Source organism: Rhinopithecus bieti, unplaced genomic scaffold (assembly GCF_001698545.2).
Source record: "Rhinopithecus bieti isolate Rb0 unplaced genomic scaffold, ASM169854v2 scaffold_32008, whole genome shotgun sequence".
Lineage (NCBI taxonomy): Eukaryota > Metazoa > Chordata > Mammalia > Primates > Cercopithecidae > Rhinopithecus > Rhinopithecus bieti.
The window spans coordinates 1,489,283-1,506,519 of NW_016814433.1; the positions used below are offsets into that span (position 1 = coordinate 1,489,283).

General features: G+C 52.2%; 1 protein-coding gene across 5 annotated transcripts in view; it reads left to right on the plus strand.

Annotated features, from left to right (window-relative positions):
• Positions 1–17,237, plus strand: part of WSCD1 (WSC domain sialate O sulfotransferase 1) — a 58,168-nt gene that overhangs the window by 1,883 nt on the left and 39,048 nt on the right. The window contains exons 1-2 of one of the 5 annotated variants that reach the window (XM_017850717.1): positions 157–273; positions 9,395–10,109. In XM_017850717.1, coding sequence (XP_017706206.1) covers positions 9,683–10,109 — 427 coding nt within the window. In that variant the 5' untranslated portion in view covers positions 157–273; positions 9,395–9,682. Of the gene's footprint in view, positions 1–156; positions 274–6,255; positions 6,299–6,946; positions 7,145–8,518; positions 8,583–9,394; positions 10,110–17,237 lie in introns of those variants that run through there. The other 4 variants (XM_017850718.1, XM_017850715.1, XM_017850719.1 and 1 more) reach the window with 4 other exon arrangements.

A 17,237-nucleotide genomic window follows, 5' to 3' on the forward strand; every position in this document is an offset into this window, starting at 1 on the left:
TCGGCGCGGCCGGGATGGGGCGGGGTGCGCGAGGCGCCGCACGAGCCGCGTCGCCCTCCGGAGTCCTGAGAGCCCGTCCGTTTCCTGGGAGGGCGCTGCGGCGGGGCCCGGGGAGGGGGCGAGGGCAGGGTGTGGGGTACGCACAGCCTCCGTCCTAGGCGGCGACGTTTACCCAGAAGCAACTCCCTCTCGTTCCGCTACCAAGAGAGGCTTCCGGTCAGCGGAGGGTTTGCTCCGTCTCTTGGTGAACTTGAACAGAGGCAAAAGCAAAACGTATGTATTTTGTCCGGAAAATTACCCAGTGTAGAGCTTTGTGTCTTCGTAGGTTGGGACGGAGACTCACGACTGGAGGTTGCTAAACTGCGTTTTTCTTGGCTACTCTGGAGCGTACCTGGCTGGGTCCTCTGCCTCCGGTAACCTCGCTGGTTGTTTTCCTGAGCATTTGTGCTCCTGGGATGATGCCTGCTCTGCTGATCCGGAATGCGGGTGGGGAAGAGGACCGCGCTTCCTTCCGCTGAGCGGTGGGAAGGCTGATATAGGAGTTCTAGCCCCATAGCCCTGCACTGGGATCCAGCTGCTCCCCATACTGGCCCTGCCCCTGCAGTTCCCAAGATGGACAGATGCAGGACTCCCCTATACTTTTCTAACATGAGATACCCGCATCCCTCTTGTTGCTAGAACAGCGTGCTTAGGTTTACGGAGGCACTTGGGTTATCCCACTTTGGGATCAAGAGTGGGGGCCTTTCTTTTTTCCTCTGATTTGCCTAGGTTGTCAGGCACAGAAAGGGTGGTGGGGAGTGAAAGTTAGAGGAGGTATAAAGCTGGCTTGCCCTGTGCTATTTGCAGTCACCCCCTCCCGGTGGCTGCAGGTGCTGGGGAGAGAGCTAGGGGAGGTTTCCTTGGGCTATGGGAGAATGAGGTTTGTCTCTCTCAAGCATGCTCCCCACCCCCACACACTTAGATTGGCCCTCAGGAGATCCTCCAGGAAGAGGCCTCAACCGGCTGCCAGAGCCCAGGATTTCTAGGAGGAAGAGCAGGCGCTCTCCCAGGCACGGGGGCTTGGCGGTGGTTGGGTTGGTGGCTGAGCCTGACTGCCTCATCTTCCCTGCCAGAAGGCCCTCACCTGTGGCTGCATCCGCCAGCCCTCAGCAGGGCCATTTCCACAGCTCCTCTGTAAAAATGCCTTATTCTGGGGTGAGGGGATCCCTCTCTTTAGTGGGCATTGTGCTCTATGGGGTACTATCCTGCGGCCTTTAGCATGTCTGGTTGGAAGTGAAGAGAAGCTGGGATAAGACAGAAGGCCAGACTCCTGTCTCTTCCTCCTGTCTTCCTAACTGAGCAGAAGTGGATATTCAGGCCCACCAGTGGGTCTGCTGCTGAAGCTTGAGTCTCCAACCTGATAAGTTCAGCCAGAGCACTGGGGAGTGAGTCACAGAGCTGGTTCCTTATGGCATCGGCCTGAGCAGACAACTCAGAGCCTCTGAATCCAGAGCCTCCAGGCCCTGATGGAACCCCTCAGAGCAGGGCCCCTTGGGAAGTGCTGTTTCTCATCACAGAAGCCCCAAGCTTGTACTGCCATCCGGCTCAGACTCCCATCAGCCTTGGTGAGACCAGCTCCCCGACTCTTTCTCTGGAGGTACAATGAGGTCAAGGCCAAGGACTTTGGGGCAGCTCAATGTTTAGACTTTCAGGGTCTTAGGCCTTAAAATGCAGGTGATAATCATATACACTAGCAGGGCCAGAGATGGCCCTAACATCCAGGGCTGCTCATCTAGGGAATGAGGGAGTGAACGTGGCCTTGCACTCACTACCTTCTCCCTGGGCCTCCTGGGCTTCACATTCTTCCTTTAATCTCTCCTCATCATGGCTTTGCTAAGTGTGTTGACATATGCCTGAAAAATTATCGGAAGTGTGCCACTTGGAGAATGTGATCAGGGAGGAACTCTGCATATGTCCTGCCTCCTGGTGTGGATGTGAGAAGTGGATGGAAGAATGGGCTGGATTAATTTCATCAGCTATAAAATACAGCACACCTGCTGGTAGCTATTAAGACCCCTCCCCTCCACTTCGCTTCCCTTCCTTTGGTGCTGAAAGCCCCTGGAGATGTGAGCTCCCTCCCGGAGGGTGGCTCCCTTGACATGAGGGGGTCATGAGTATTCTGAGGACAGGGATGTGCAGCAGGGTGTGTTGGGCTCTCTCCCAGAGCCCGAGTCCCCCGTCCCATTGGCAGGTCTGACTCTGGTTGGGCACTCCACTCATTTGTCCACCTGTATCCAACTCACTCAGTGGAGTTTGAACACCTGTTTGCCTTCCAGGTTCTGAGATGGACTTGAGATGACCCTTAAGCTTTCAGCACCAGGTGGAAGAAACACATGAACAAGTGAACAAAATAAGGTTCTATAAAAGAGATAGCTCAGGCCAGGCGTGGTGGCTCACACCTGTAATCCTGATGTTTTGGGAGGCTGAGGTGGGCAGATCACCTGAGGTCAGGAGTTCGAGACTAGCCTGGTCAACATGGCAAAACCCCATCTCTACTAAAAATACAAAAATGGTGGCGTGTGCCTGTAATACTAGCTACTAGGGAGGCTGAGGCAGAAGAATCGCTTGAAACGGGAGGTGGAGGTTGCAGTGAACCAAGATCATGCCACTACATTCTAGCCTGGGTGACAGAGCAAGACTCGATCTTGAAAAATGAATAAAACTAAATAAAAATAAAAGGGATAGCCCAGAGATAGGCTGGAAAAGGTTGAGACTGGCTGTTTCAAAAGTGAGAAAGGCTGCAAATCAGGTGCCAGGAAAGGAAAAATGCCGGCTCCCGCGCTGGTGCTCTGTCTTTCTGTGTGGACCCAGCCCCTAGCACGGTGTTTGGAAGGATCTCTGTCCTTGGTATTGCACACATGAAGATCATGTGATATGGTTGATGATGATATGCACTTGGAATCAGAGCGATTTAGCAATAGCTGTTTGTATTTGTTCAAGTTAATTGGCCTTTTCTGTCTCAGATTCTGCGTCTGTATGATGAGGATGGTAATGATTTTGGCCTCACAGATATGTGGGGAGATCACCCATTCATTTTTCCATCTGACCATTCATCCAGTTGACAGTTGGTGAAAGTACCTTGAACTCTCATATGGTGGGTTAAAGTTTTTATTTATATGAACCCCAGCAGTGGGTTAACTGAAGGGGTTTTCCTCTTTTGCATGGAATGGAGTTTTGACCTGTTATGTTTTATACCCTTTTAGCAACCTATTAAAATGTTGAATCTTTTTTCAAGCTCTGAAGTTCAAACTCTCAAGAGATTTGTCTCATCAAAGACAAGGCTCCCACTCCATTTGCATTTCCCAGACCTTGTTCCCCCAAAGGACAGCAGATTGTCGTTTAGTGGGTCTCTTGCTCTTTTTCTCAGTCTCTAAGACACAGAGTCGTGAGGCCTGTGAGTAATGGCAGCATGGCCCTCAGCACTGAAGGACGTCCAGTCCAGCAGGTACTTATTTTCAGGGGCATTCCCTGTGCCCCACCCAGAGGTGGGCAGAGGCACTGATTGTGCCTTTGAGAGGCCCTCAGGCTGGAAGGAGAGGTAGGGACATTAGCAGGGAACCCTGACTCAAGACCACACACCACCCAGGCACACTTTGTAGCAGCATCCAGCCTTGTTGCTTAGTGCCTAGCACTGAGGAGTGGTTCTGCTCCAGAGATCAGGGAGGCTTCATGGAAGAGGTGGCATGGGCGCTGAAACTTGATGGCCTGGAGCATTTCAGAGCCATAAGATGGGGCACAAGCATCCCTGGCTGGTGGAAGGGCATGCGTGAGGGTGCTTGAGGCATCTCTCGCTAACCAGGTGATGCTCTGGTGGGATACAGGGCTTGCTTGGGTATCCCTGGGAAGCCATTACAGGCTGTAGCATCATTAGCTCCTCATATTAGAAAGATCACTTTCTTAGATGAAAAGGGACAGCCTTTTGGAGAGGGGATGGGGTCCAGAAGCCAGGCACTATGCCTGAGAGGGGCAGGGGCAGGGGCAAGGGGAAAGTCACAGGAGGGGAATCCAGGAGCTGTGAGCCCAGCTGGAGGCTCCTGCATGTACTCTGCGCAGGTCCTAAAGCCAAGACCCCCTGGCTGCCAGTCATTGAGGCTGAGACTCCAAGCTTCTAGGACCCAGATGCCCATCACCTTCATATTCGGAGAGGAATATATTCGGGGCCCTATTCTTGTCATTGGGGCTCCTGCCCTGCAAAAAGCAGGCAGCTCTGAGTCCCAAGAGATTTGCAGCCCTTACGGCAGCTGCCACAGTAGCTGAGATCCTTCTGGGGATGTCTGGTGTCATTTTCCCTTCAGCTGCCACGGCCTATTCTCTCTGACCGGGGGTCGCAGGGAGGTGGAGTCACCTGACTGAACCCCAGTGGCCACTAGCTGCACCTGGGCCAGCTCTGCGTTCTATCCTGCAGCTGCTACCCCCAGGGACTGCCTCCTCTCCTCTCCCTGCTGCCACCCTTGGGTCTCTGGACCCCTAGCCTGGCTGAGAGGTGGCCACCTGACCAGCCTGAGCCAGGCTGGGCAACTGCCACTCCCTCGGTCCCAGAGGGCAACAAAGTAATAGACAACAGCTCAGGTTGTCTGAGTCCCCAGGTGCTCTGGACTCCTGCTCCCTTCCTGAGACTTCCAGAAGCCCCTTTGTTCTGTTACTCTCCTCTCATGCTTGACAGGGAACTCAGGATCTCCCTCTGCAGGCCCTGCTCTTCTCTAGGGTGACCCCAGGGCAGGGCAGTGAGTGTGCACCTTTGTCCAGCCCTGGTGTGCCTCGTCTACCCCCAATAAGGCCAAGCCCCAGGCAGGGATAGAACCCCCCAGCCTCCCGGCCCCAGCCTTCCCCTGATGCACTCTACAGGGTTCCAAGACGGGAGGTGCCCACGGGAAGCACACCTTGGGGAAAAGTTCTCCAGACTTTCACGGGGGAAGGGCCCCAGGCTGCCTGCCAGTCCCAGTGGGCTGGGGCGTGAACACTCACCAACAAGGCACTGTCCGGAAGGCTTGGCTGGGAAGACCCCATGTGGGGCATCATCTCTAGGAGCTTTGGCCCGGCATGACCTCAGAAAGGTGCTGACGGAGGCACACTAAACTCCTCTCAAGAATACATCTTGCCTCGTGTGAAGCCGGAGCTGGGAAGGGGAGAGAAATAGGAAGCTTAGTGGGCATAATGGAGGCTCTGGGAGCAGGTGGCCTGCTCTGGTGCTGGCCCTGATCTGTCTGGCTTTGGGCAGCGTACATCACCTGGCTCAGCTTCAGAGACCTCAGTCCTCAAATGGGGTATACAGGGCATTTGCTTGGTGGGTTGCCTGGAGGAAATGAGATGGTGCAGGTACAGCCCAGTTCAACCTATTCACACTGCAAATGCTTCATAAATAGTGGCATTGACAAAGCAATTGCTAACAGCAGTCTCAGCATGGGGATCAGCTGCGAGCAAGAGTGGGATCCTGGGTGCACTCCAGGGACTGTGGGGGCTCAGAGCTGGGGAGAGGCCTCTCGAGTCTGACTTCACCAGTGGCACAGCTACTACAGGCCCATCCTCCGGCTTTTCCTTGCTTGCCTCTTTTGCATTCATAACCAAGCCATGCCACAGTCTGTAGGGAACAGAGCCACAGAGGATTCATACCCACTCCCTAATTTGATCCCATAAAGCACATTTACCCCCATTTAACAGACGATGAGCCTGAGGCCCTGCCCTGTGCAATGCTTTGCTCGAGGTAGGTTTACTGTCATGGACAGCCTTCTGGCTTTCGGGTGTAGTGGATATAGCTGATGGCCTCCCAGGCCCTATGCAGACGAGCAATGGCTAGGATTCTGTCCCCAACCCCAGGTGTTGGCTGGTTCTACTCTCTGACTTACCTCATGGCTTGGCTGTGAGCCCTTGTACAGATGCTCCAAGTTTCCTAGCCCACCCCCAGGCCTCTTGTGGGTTCAGTCACTCAATAAACATTTACCATCACTGCCCTGCTAGCTGTGTGCTGGGATCTGGGAACATGGAGATAAACCAGGTGTGATCTGTGCCCTGGAGCGGGGCTGCCAGCCTTGAGGAGAGAAAGTGTCATGTTGTGATGTTGGCTATAAAGTGTGGTGGAAGTCCAGGGCAGGGTGACAAGTTCCTGATGCTTATTTTTATTTATTTATTTATTTTTTTGAGATAGAATCTTGCTCTGTCAACAGGCTGGAGTGCAATGGCATGATCTTGGCTCACTGCAACCTCCGCCTCCCGGGTTCAAGCGTTTCTTCTACCTCAGCCTCCCGAGTAACTGGGACTACAGGTACATGCCACCACGTCCTGCTAGTTTTTATATTTTTAATAGAGACAGGGTTTCACCATGTTGGCCAGGATGGTCTCCATCTCTTGACCTTGTGATCCGCCCGCCTTGGCCTCCCAAGGTGCTGGGATTACAGGCGTGAGCCACCACGCCCAGCCTTTTGTTTCCCCCTACCAGCCTACCCGCAGTGAGTTTTCCAGGCTAGGAATCTGCTTTGTGATTTTTAAAAGTTGGGAATGCAGCCTGCTTCATAGAAGACCTGGGCCATGGAAATCTGGCCTGCACATGGCTGTCTGTGGTGTCCACACCAGCACCTACCTCCCCAGACCAGGGAAGCCTCTTTTGGGAAGGGGGAGCACCAGAAAATACTTTGGAGGACCGTGGGATCCTGGGTGAGATGGGTTGAATCCTGATTCATCCGCTCTGACCACTCCCCACCCCAGCCCTACTTGTATTGTATATCCAAATCCTATCTAGAAAATCTATACAGAATTCACCAGTATACCCTGCCTTCAAAATTCCGAACTGTTGAGCTCCTGCCTGCCTTCCTGCTCCATCTCATCAGAAACCTTCTCACGGCAGGAGTGCTACCCTCTCCCCTTCAGTTGCACAGGATGGATGTGATCCCTAGTTTGTAACCGGAGCCCCTTTGTGAACAGACCTGGAGACCCCTCCTCATAGAATTCCATCATAGAAAGGATGACATAAAGCTCAGCCCAGGCACTCGTGTTAACTCCATGCTTCTGAAAGCCCTCAGCTCCATCAAGCTGTGTTCCTGGACTGCCTGGGGGCCTGTGCCTATGCACTGCTCCATCTCTCCCACGTTTCAGGCTTCATCCATGGCTCTGGGTAAGTGGAATTTGAGATTTCACTGCCCTGACCCCATAGGAGCAGGTTCTGATGTCAGGATTTACGTATCAATTTATCTGTGGTCTCGTTCGTTTTTAAGATGTATTCATAAACGAAGATCACTGAGCATCCACATTCCCAGGCCTCGTGCTGGGGCCGGGGTTAGGAAAATGACAGAGGCATGGCCTCTAGCCCTAGGTAGATGACAGACTTTGGAGGGTAACTGACAAGTAGATGGACAGTTCTGATCAGCCTCAGGATAGCAAGTGCTGGGCTGAGGGTCAGCAGGGGCTGCGGAAAGACTGAGGAATCTTCAGGGAAGCTTTCTCTGAGCAACAATATCTGGCCTGAGCCTTGGAGGATACACAGGGGTTTGATAAGTGAAGAGGAAGGAAAAGGCATAAATAAAGGGTAGCTTGTGCAAAGGCACTGAGGCAGATGTGCTGTGGTTCCTGGTGGTTCTGCTGGAATGTGGAGTGTGTGTGCGCATGTGTGCATTTGAGATGGGGAAGCCAAAGAGTGAGACCAGACAAGAGATGAGGCTGGATGGGCTGGATCACGAAGGGGCCCTTGTATGTCATGGCGAGGAGCTTAGAGTTTATCCAGTAGCCACGGGGAGCTATTGAACGGGGTTTTAAGCAGGGGTGCGCCATGATCAGATTTGCGTGTTAGGAGGATCACCCTGGCAGCCTTGTGGAAGATGGATCAGAGGGTCCAAAGCTGGAGGCAGAGAGATCAGTCAGGATTTCTTGGGATTTTCTCTGTGGTTTTACAAATCTGATGAGGCTGTCTGGGGTGGGCCTGGCAGATACGTCAGCCTAGAAAATAGAAGCTCTGGAGAACCGTCCGCAATTTCCAAACCCAGAATTTAATTCCACCTTCACTTGCTGATTACTGAGTCTGCTACCTCTGCCCCAGCCTAAAGGACCAGCTGACCCGTATTTCCACATCTCTGCCCTCCCCGAGGGCCTCAGAACCTGGCAGCCCTCACCGTTTAATCAGAGAGGCTCATGCCTATGTGGGATCTTTGTCCCAAGCCTCCAAGCTTTCTGGGGGCCTGGAATGCCAGCTCAAACATTGTCCTTCCTCTCACACCCATTGTCTATCCCTGGTGCACAGAGCAGCCATTGAGTGGCTGCACAGGCCTGGCAGGGGGCCCGGGCCAAGTTAGTTACGGGCAGTGGCTTAGTCACGCTTCTAGGGGCCTTTTTTTCTGGGATAAGCCTGTCCTTGTGCTAAGGGCTTCGCTCACACAGCAGCCCAGGTCGTTGCAGCTGCAAAACCCTCTGCCAACCCCAACAGCACACTTCAGAGGGGCCGCCAATGGGAACCGAAACCCAGAGTGACAGCTGAGTCCTGGGGAGTGGAGAGACCCATGGAAGGCAGATGAGAGAGCCTTCCGCCTTCCCTGCTCTGGCTGCTCGTCCTCTGTTTGCAGGTGCACAGCTCAGGCGCTACCCTGGGCCTTTGATTCTGGCCTCTGGAGTCCAGGAGGCCTGGGAAGGCTACACAATCCCCTCCCTCCCCTGGGCCCCATCCTATGTAAAAGCCAATGACCAGCCTGTGCAGAAGCTCCTTCCAACCCGGGCCCACAGCTCCAGTGCACCGCTGGGAGTCAGCTGATTGCATGCATGTATCAAGCACCTGCAGCATAGTCCTGCCTGGGCTAGGTGCATTTATATGTGGTAGTGTCTCATTGCAGGCCGGGCCGTGTAGTCATTGAGAGTCCAGGCTCTGCACACAGACTCTTCCAAACCTTGGCTCGCCTGTTTACCAGCTTTGTGGCTTGGGGAAAACTAGCTAATATGCCTTCTTGTGCCACAGTTTCCTCATCTGTGAAACAGGGATATGATATCTCTACCTTGTTGGATTGGTTTCAGGGTTAAGTGTGATAATATGCGAAGTGTTTAGCTGAGTGCTTGACACACAGGAAGGGCTGAGGAAAGAGCCCCTGCTGCTGTTCCTCCTCCTCCTTATTATTTCTATCATCCTCATTACCCCTCAAGGGCAGAGCTGTTATCCCCATTTTGCAGATGGGGAAGCTGAGGCCCAGCAAGGTTAAGCAACCTACCCAGTGTGACACAGCTGGCCAGTAACAGAGCTGAGATTTAAACCTGGCTTTGTCCAGTGCTCCTGCAACACAGCTGGTCCCTTGGATAAAGCAAGCACAGGGTGAAGGGTGTCCCAGCCTGGGAGTGCCGTGTAGTGGACCCTCCTATTACATCCCAGTGTTCTTTCTCCACCTTCCAGATTTCTGCACCAGGAGATGAGGGTCAGTAGAGCCCTAGAATGGAGATGTCCTTGACGCCTGGGCAGAAGCTGCAGCTGCAGGAACCTGTGGCCACTGGAGATAAGTAATGGTGCCATCCGGACACCTACTGGAAACGGGAAAGGAACAGTGAGTGACCCCAGGCCAGCACAGGCAGGTGCCAGGAGCCAGGATGCAAGGATGACGTCTCCGGAGGCCCTGGCCTCCCTCCCGCCTGGGCGCTAGGAGCCATCCCGGGGCTCCAGCCAGGAGCCCTGCTGCCCAGGGGCATGGCCAAACCTTTCTTCCGACTCCAGAAGTTTCTCCGCCGAACACAGTTCCTGCTATTCTTCCTCACGGCTGCCTACCTGATGACCGGCAGCCTGCTGCTGCTGCAGCGGGCCCGAGTGGCCCTCCCACAGGGCCCCCGGGCACCTGGCCCCCTGCAGACCTTGCCAGTGGCCGCCGTGGCACTGGGTGTGGGCTTGCTGGACAGCAGAGCACTGCATGACCCTCGAGTCAGCCCAGAGCTGCTGCTGGGCATGGACATGCTACAGAGCCCCCTGACCCGGCCCCGTCCCGGCCCCCGCTGGCTCCGGAGCCGCAACTCGGAGCTGCGTCAGCTGCGTCGTCGCTGGTTCCACCACTTCATGAGTGACTCCCAGGGACCGCCCGCCCTGGGCCCCGAGGCTCCCAGGCCCGCCGTCCACAGCCGAGGTAGGCGCTCAGCTGCATTTAGGAGAGCCGTTCCCAGGACCCCTGTTCAGGGTCACAGGTTTGGTGTCTTCTTTCTCTCTGCAGGCTCATAGCCTTCACCGCTAGATGGTTCTTTCCTTCTGCTGGGCAGGACAGGGAGGGGCCTGTGACGTGAAGTCCTTTAGGGTTTTGCTCACTCACCAGCTGGAATTCCACAGGACTCAAGGCTGAGATGTTGTGAGCAGGTCACTTAGCACTCCGGCTTTGGATTCAGACAGGCGTTGGCTGGAATCCTGGCCAACAATTTTATTTTATTTTTTTATTTTATTTTATTTTATTTTATTTTATTTTATTTTATTTTGTTTTATTTTTTTATCTCAGAGAATCTAGTAGGACAAGTTTCATTGAAAATACGAAAATAGGTTGGGTACAGTGGCTCACGCCTGTAATCCCAGCACTTTGGGAGACCGAGGCGGGCAGATCACTTGAGGTCAGAAGTTTGGGATTAGCCTGGTTAACATGGTGAAATCCCGTATCTGCTAAAAAATATGAAAATTAGCCAGGTGTCTTGGCACATGCCTGTCATCCCAGCTGCTCAGGAGGCGGAGGTACCAGAATCGCTGGAATCTGGGAAGTGGGGGTTGCCATGAGCAGAGATCAGGCTACTGCACTCCAGCCTGGGAAGGAGACTCTGTCTCAAAAAAAAAAAAAAATAGATGTGTCACCAGGTTTGTCTGAAATGGAGCTAAAGACGCCACTCCTGGGCTATTGTGAGGAGCACGTGTGATAACACAGAGGAGTGGGTCACAAAGTGGGGTCCCTGACCAGCAGCATCAGCTCCCTCTGGGATCTTGTCACAAGTGCAGATTCTCAGATTCTCCCAGAGTTACCCAGTCAGGAACTCTGGGATAGGGGCCAGCAGGCTTTGTATGTAACGCTCTCTCCAGGTGAGTCTGGTGCACTCGTAAGCTGAGAACTCCCAGGACAGAGGCCCTGGTGTATGATTTGGGGCTCTAACTGGCAGCTATCATGACTCAATAGAAGCAGCTAATGCATATGGGATTTCCTGTGCAACTGTAAGTCTGCTATTTACAGGTGTTATATCACAATTTTACAGGTAAAGAAACCAAGGCATGGAGAAGTTAAGTCAACTGCCAAGGTTATGCTCTTAGTTTGGGTTCCCTAGAAGCAAACCCTGAAACCAGGATTCACATGCCTCCAGTATATTTGGGATGTGAGCCCCGGGAACACGTGTGGGGGTGTGGGAAGTGGGAGAGGGAAGAGAAGGCAGTCAGTGAAGAGCGTGTTATCAAACAGGTTACAAATGGGCAACGGGACTTAATTTGGCTGGAGGCTTAGTGCCAGAGCACTCATAGGACCCGCTGGAAGTGGCAGGCCTGGGAGACGTGGAAGGGACATGGCGGGGTCTACCATCGTCACACTGCTGGATTCCAGCATGAGGATAGTCTGGCTCCGGGTTGGAGCTCTTCACGCTGAATCATGCAGACTTTCTCTGCAGGGCGCAGCAAATGTGCCTGGTGCTTGGGGAGCTCCCAGTAAGTGTGGAAGTTGTTTGGAGGGTGGCTGAGCTCAGTCAGCTTCTCAGCATCCCCGTCACCACCTTGTTGGACCCTGTACCTGAAGTCACAAGAGGAACTGCTCTCTGGACTGTCATAATTAAGGTCGGAGCATAGTCTACCACCTGGCACAATATAAAAGGAGATGAGGCAGGAATGGCACTAGGGGCCTGGATTAGGGAGGGCCACGTGTGCCAGGCCTAGGAGTTTGGCCTTATTTTGATCGTGACGAGAAGGTTCTGTGGAAGAGAACAGAGCCCGAGCTGTCCTTACTTTAGGAGACTGACTGGTAGCCCAGTCAAATAAAGACCAGAGGGCTGTGGGTTCGTGCCGCCGCGGAAGAAAGTTCCTTCAGAAATCATTCAGGCCATAGCACTTGCTGTAGGATTTCTCAGCAAGGCTCGTGTGTCAGAAGGAGAAATGAGGGGCTGATGCTTCAGCTCATTTGACACAGGCATGATTTCTGCAAACTTTCTGCAATGCACCAAGAGACTGCGTCTCTGTGCAGGTTTTATCAGTGTAACTTATTTAGACTAAGGTGTACGTGACTGGCAGGAGTCATGTGCATTGCTTGAGAGGAAGCCATGTAAAATGCACACGTTTTGAAAATAGACCTGTGTATTGCCACTTGTTGGGCCTGTGACCTTGGGCATAGTGGGCTCAATTCCTCTCTTCATTGCTTTCATTCCACACTTACTGAAGAGCCACTGCATGAGTCTTCATGTGTGCACTTCACTGTGTCCCGGAGGAGCTCAGTCTGGCGATAGAGTCAGATATGCACCCAAATAATTTCTATAAAGCACGGCCAAGGTATGCTAGAGGCACATGCAAAGGGCCTGTGGACTCAGTCAGAAGTGACCTTTATAACTGACCAGCAGCCTCCCAAAGTGCTAGGATTACAGGCGTGAGCCACCACGCCCGGCCGAGGCAGTGGATCACCTGAGACCAGGAGTTCGAGACCAGCCTGGCCAACATGGTGAAACCTGTCTCTCAGTTTGGGTTCCCTAGAAGCAAACCCTGAAACCAGGATTCACATGCATCCAGTATATTTGGGATGTGATCCCCGGGAACACGCGTGGGGGCGTGGGAAGTGGGAGAGGGAAGAGAAGGCAGCCAGTGAAGGGCGTGTTATCAAACAGGTTACAAATGGGCAACGGGACTTAATTCGGCTGGAGGCTTAGTGCCAGAGCACTCATAGGACCCGCTGGAAGTGGCAGGCCTGGGAGACGTGGAAGGGACATGGCGGGGTCCACCATCGTCACACTGCTGGATTGCAGCATGAGGATAGTCTGGCTCCGGGTTGGAGCTCTTCACGCTGAATCATGCAGACTTTACTAAAAATATAAAAATTAGCCAGGTGTGGTGGCACGTGCCTATAATTCCAGCTACTTGGGAGGCTGAGGCAGGAGAATCACTTGAACCCAGGAGGCAGAAGTTGCAGTGAGCCGAGACTGTGGCATTGCACTCCAGCCTGGGTGACAGAGCAAGACCCTGTCTCAAAAAATATATATAATAATAATAAAAATAAAAATATAACTGACGAGGAGAGGGGAGGGCTCAGCCCTGAGTGCAGAACGTGTATGTCTCAGGGAACCAGTGGCACCCCTTTACTTTAAGTCACCCCTAATGACTTATAGAGGTGATGGAAGGGATCCAGTAAAAGCTAGAGAGATTGTGGCTAGATATAAGCAGGACTGATATCCACATTTATATACCAGTATGGTCTTATCAGTTGTTAAAATAATTGCAATACTTCCAGGTTGGTTGGTAAATGGTTCCTGACCTGGGCCGCTGGGGTGCCTCTACACTCTGGCTACCTCCCCAGTGGCCCCCAGACCTCCCCCTTATCCAGCAAAGAGAGGGTTAATGTGATTCCAGTACCAGATGGTGGCAATTCCGAATGGTCAGTGCCCTCCATAGGTTGTCAAGTATTGTGAATGTGTGCCAGGATTGAAGGAAGAATTTGCTCTCCTTTGAACAGTATAAGAACCAGGTCTGGGAAGGCTGTGCCGTCATGGTCATCAGAGAATGGGGGAAGGCAGAGTGCTGACCTGCAAGCCCTCTGGGCCCCTTCCTGTCGTGGGGCTCCATGGGCCAAGCACAGCCAGTCGGGCCTCACTGGTGGAGAGAGCCCGCGGCCCAGCCCTCGGGACAGCTGCTGGGGCTGCAAACAAAGCGGGTGTCTCTTTGTGGCCCGGGCAGCCCGCCATCCTCCTGAAAGGGGATCCTGCAAGGCGCGGAAGCTGCAGGAGGCACCATCAATCACTGAGCATTTCATTATACCTTGGACAACATCCATAATGGAATAAAATGTCAGTAAGTTTACTAGGGGAAAAATAGTAACTTCTCCATAGCCAGTTTGTTTTTTATTGATAGTAATTTCCAAAGACATTCCAATATCTTCAAAGCCATCGTTAATAGCCTCACGGAGTGTCCATTTTGATGTGCAAATGAACAGATGCAGAGTCACAGACAATAAGGCAATGCCTCCATTTCAGCCGAAAGTAATAAATCCGCCTCAGAATGGGTCCCAGTGTATCCCTCGGAAGTTCTTTCTTTCCTGAACATTCTCGCCTCTGTCGGGGAGTTAGAAAAGCTGTTCATTCTGCGTCCAGATAAAAGAGCTCGCCTCCTCCTCACAAACAGAGGGGCCGTCTGTGTCTCAGGCCCCTTGCTGCACGCTGAGACGGGGCCAGCCAGGCCCGGGCTCGCCCTCCATCAAATGGCCGGCTGGTCACAGGTGAGCCACTCCTTGTTTCCAGAAGAACCAGAGCCTGACTGCTTGAAACAATGTTTTTTTCTCTTTTTTATTAACGTGTTAATTATTCCGCCAATATTTACTGATCCATCCATCACACATCCCAGGTTAGAGTGTAGGATCAGAATAATAATGGCTGTTACTTATTTGAACATCTGTTATGTGCCAAGCATTGTATTGTATAGACATACATCTGTTATCTCATTTAATTTAATCTTCAAACAGCCTTATGATGTAAGTAGTGCTATCACTGTTTTAATGATGAAGAATTTGAGTTTCAGGGAAGAAAAGTAATTTGAATGTTTTCATTATTAATAACAATATACTAACGGTAAAAACAATCGCTGCTGAGTAATGACTGCATGCCAAGCCTTGTATTAGACATTTCACATGTGTTACCTTATGGAATTTGCACAACTACCTCCTGGAATTGGAACCATATTCCCATTTTATAGATGGAGAAGTTGAGGCTCAGAGAGAGGCAGCCGCACATGCCAGGTGGCACAGCCAGATAGTGGTGGAGCCTATTCCCAAAGGCTGTTTCCATCCACTTCCCCAGAAGCTTATGCAGCCTGAGAAGCACGTACAGCAACATGCAGTCTCAGCCTGGGAAGGTCTTGAGCCCAAGCACCTTGAAAACCTTGTGGTTAATTTCCCATCTACAGTGATAAATGTTTAATAATCCTGAGCTTATGCTTTGGCTGTTTAATTGAAAGCTGAAACGGAACTCCTTTGCTGAGCAACCCATCACAAATTTCTCAAATATTAGTTTTCTTTTGCTAAGTAGGCAGGCGGAGGAGAAGGATTCATTCTCACTGACGTGGGTGAAAGCTCCGTGCAGTGGTCCATGCCGGTGGCGGTGGACCTGAGACTTACAGAAGGAGAGAGATGCACGTGGGGCTGGATGTCTGGGCAGCGGGGGGCAGTAGCATGTGCCTGTGGGCATGGCCACATGTGCTGATGGGTGTCCCCAGATGTAGGTGACCTCAAGAGGCTCAGAGCCTGGCAGGGAACCAGGCAAACATTGGAGAAGGTGGCTGTTGTTCCCTCCTCAGCCCTGGGGTTCTCTGGTCTGAGGGTCTTCCGGGTCCCTTGGGTCTTGGTGTGGTGGGGAGTCCTGTCTCCTGCCATCTTGCTTGTTCTCCTTTGATTTGCCTTAACCTAGGGCCCAGGATATTGCACCTTGGTGCACTCAGTAAGACCGTCCCCGCCTTCATATATATATGTGTGTATATATATGTGTGTGTGTATATATATGTGTGTATATATATATGTATTTATGTACTTCGTGCATTACTGCTAGTCCCCATGAATAATAAACAGTACTATAATTGTTCATTCATATATATATATATATATATATATATATATATATATTCAGACAGAGTCTTGCTCTGTCACCCAGGCTGGAGTACGGTGGCATGATCCCGGCTCACTGCAACCTCCACCTCCCAGGTTCAAGTGATTCTCCTGCCTCAGCCTCCTAAGTAGCTGGGATTACAGGCATGCACCACCACTCCCAGCTAATTTTTTGTATATATATATGTTTTGTATTTTTAGTAGAGACGGGGTCTCACCATGTTAGCCAGGATGGTCTCAAACTCCTGACCTCAAGTGATCCGCCTGCTTCAGTCCCCCAAAGTGCTGAGATTACAGGTGTAAGCCACCACGCCTGACCCCAGCCTTTGTATTAGGCTCTCGGCTCCTAACTTTGCACCCTCCAGGCATGTCAGCATGGTTTTTAGGAGCTGGGACCCACCGTTCACAGTCAGGTGTGGACGTTGACGTTGCACTGATCCCTGGTGAGTCACCGGGGAGTCACCAGCTCTAGTAAAGGTGTGATTCCTGCCTTCTAGGAGCCTTCAATCATGCTGCAGAGATGGGACGCACAGGTGTAAAAGATATATATTTGGAGATGGAGTCTTGCTCTGTCGCCAGGCTGGAGTTCAGTGGCACCATCTCGGCTCACCACAACCTCTGCCTCTCAGGTTCCAGCAATTCTCTTGCCCCAGCCTCCCGAGTAGCTGGGACTATAGGCGTGTGCTACCACACCAGGCTAATTTTTGTATTTTTAGTAGAAATAGGGTTTCACCATGTTGACCATGCTGGTCTCAAACTGCTGACCTCAGGTGATCCACCCACTTTAGCCTCCCAAAGTGCTGGGATTACAGGCACAAGCCACTGCACCCGGCCAGGTGTAAAAGATTTTTGACTCCAACAGCTAATGGCAAGGTATAGATGGTGGAGGAGTTTTTCAAGCACAGCATATAAAAACCCAGAGAAAGGGGAGGCCACTGTGCGCTGGCATGGTCAGGGTCAGAGATGTAAGGCCTGAGGACAGGCAGGAAGCAAAGGGTAGGTAGGAGGGATAAGCAATGACAGGCCCAAACCTGGGGGCAGGAGACATGAGCCTGAGCAAGGGGAGGCAGTGTGGGTGGGCACATACCTGTTCGACAGGTGAGGAAAACGTGGCACAGAAGGTTGAAGTTATTTAGCGAGGGCAGAGGTGGAATTAAATGTGGCGTTTACTGTCAGACAGAGTCTCACTCTGTCACGCAGGCTGGAGTGCAGTGGCACGATCCTGGCTCACTGCAACCTCCACCTCCCAGGTTCAAGTGATTCTCCTGCCTCAGCCTCTGGAGTAGCTGGGATTACAGCTGTGTGCCACCACACCCAGATACTTTTTTTTATTATTATTATTTTTTTATTTTTAATAGAGACAGGGTTTCACCATGTTGACCATGCTGGTCTGGAACTCCTGATCTCAAGTGATCCACCCGCCCCGGCCTCCCAAAGTGCTGGGATTACAGGTGT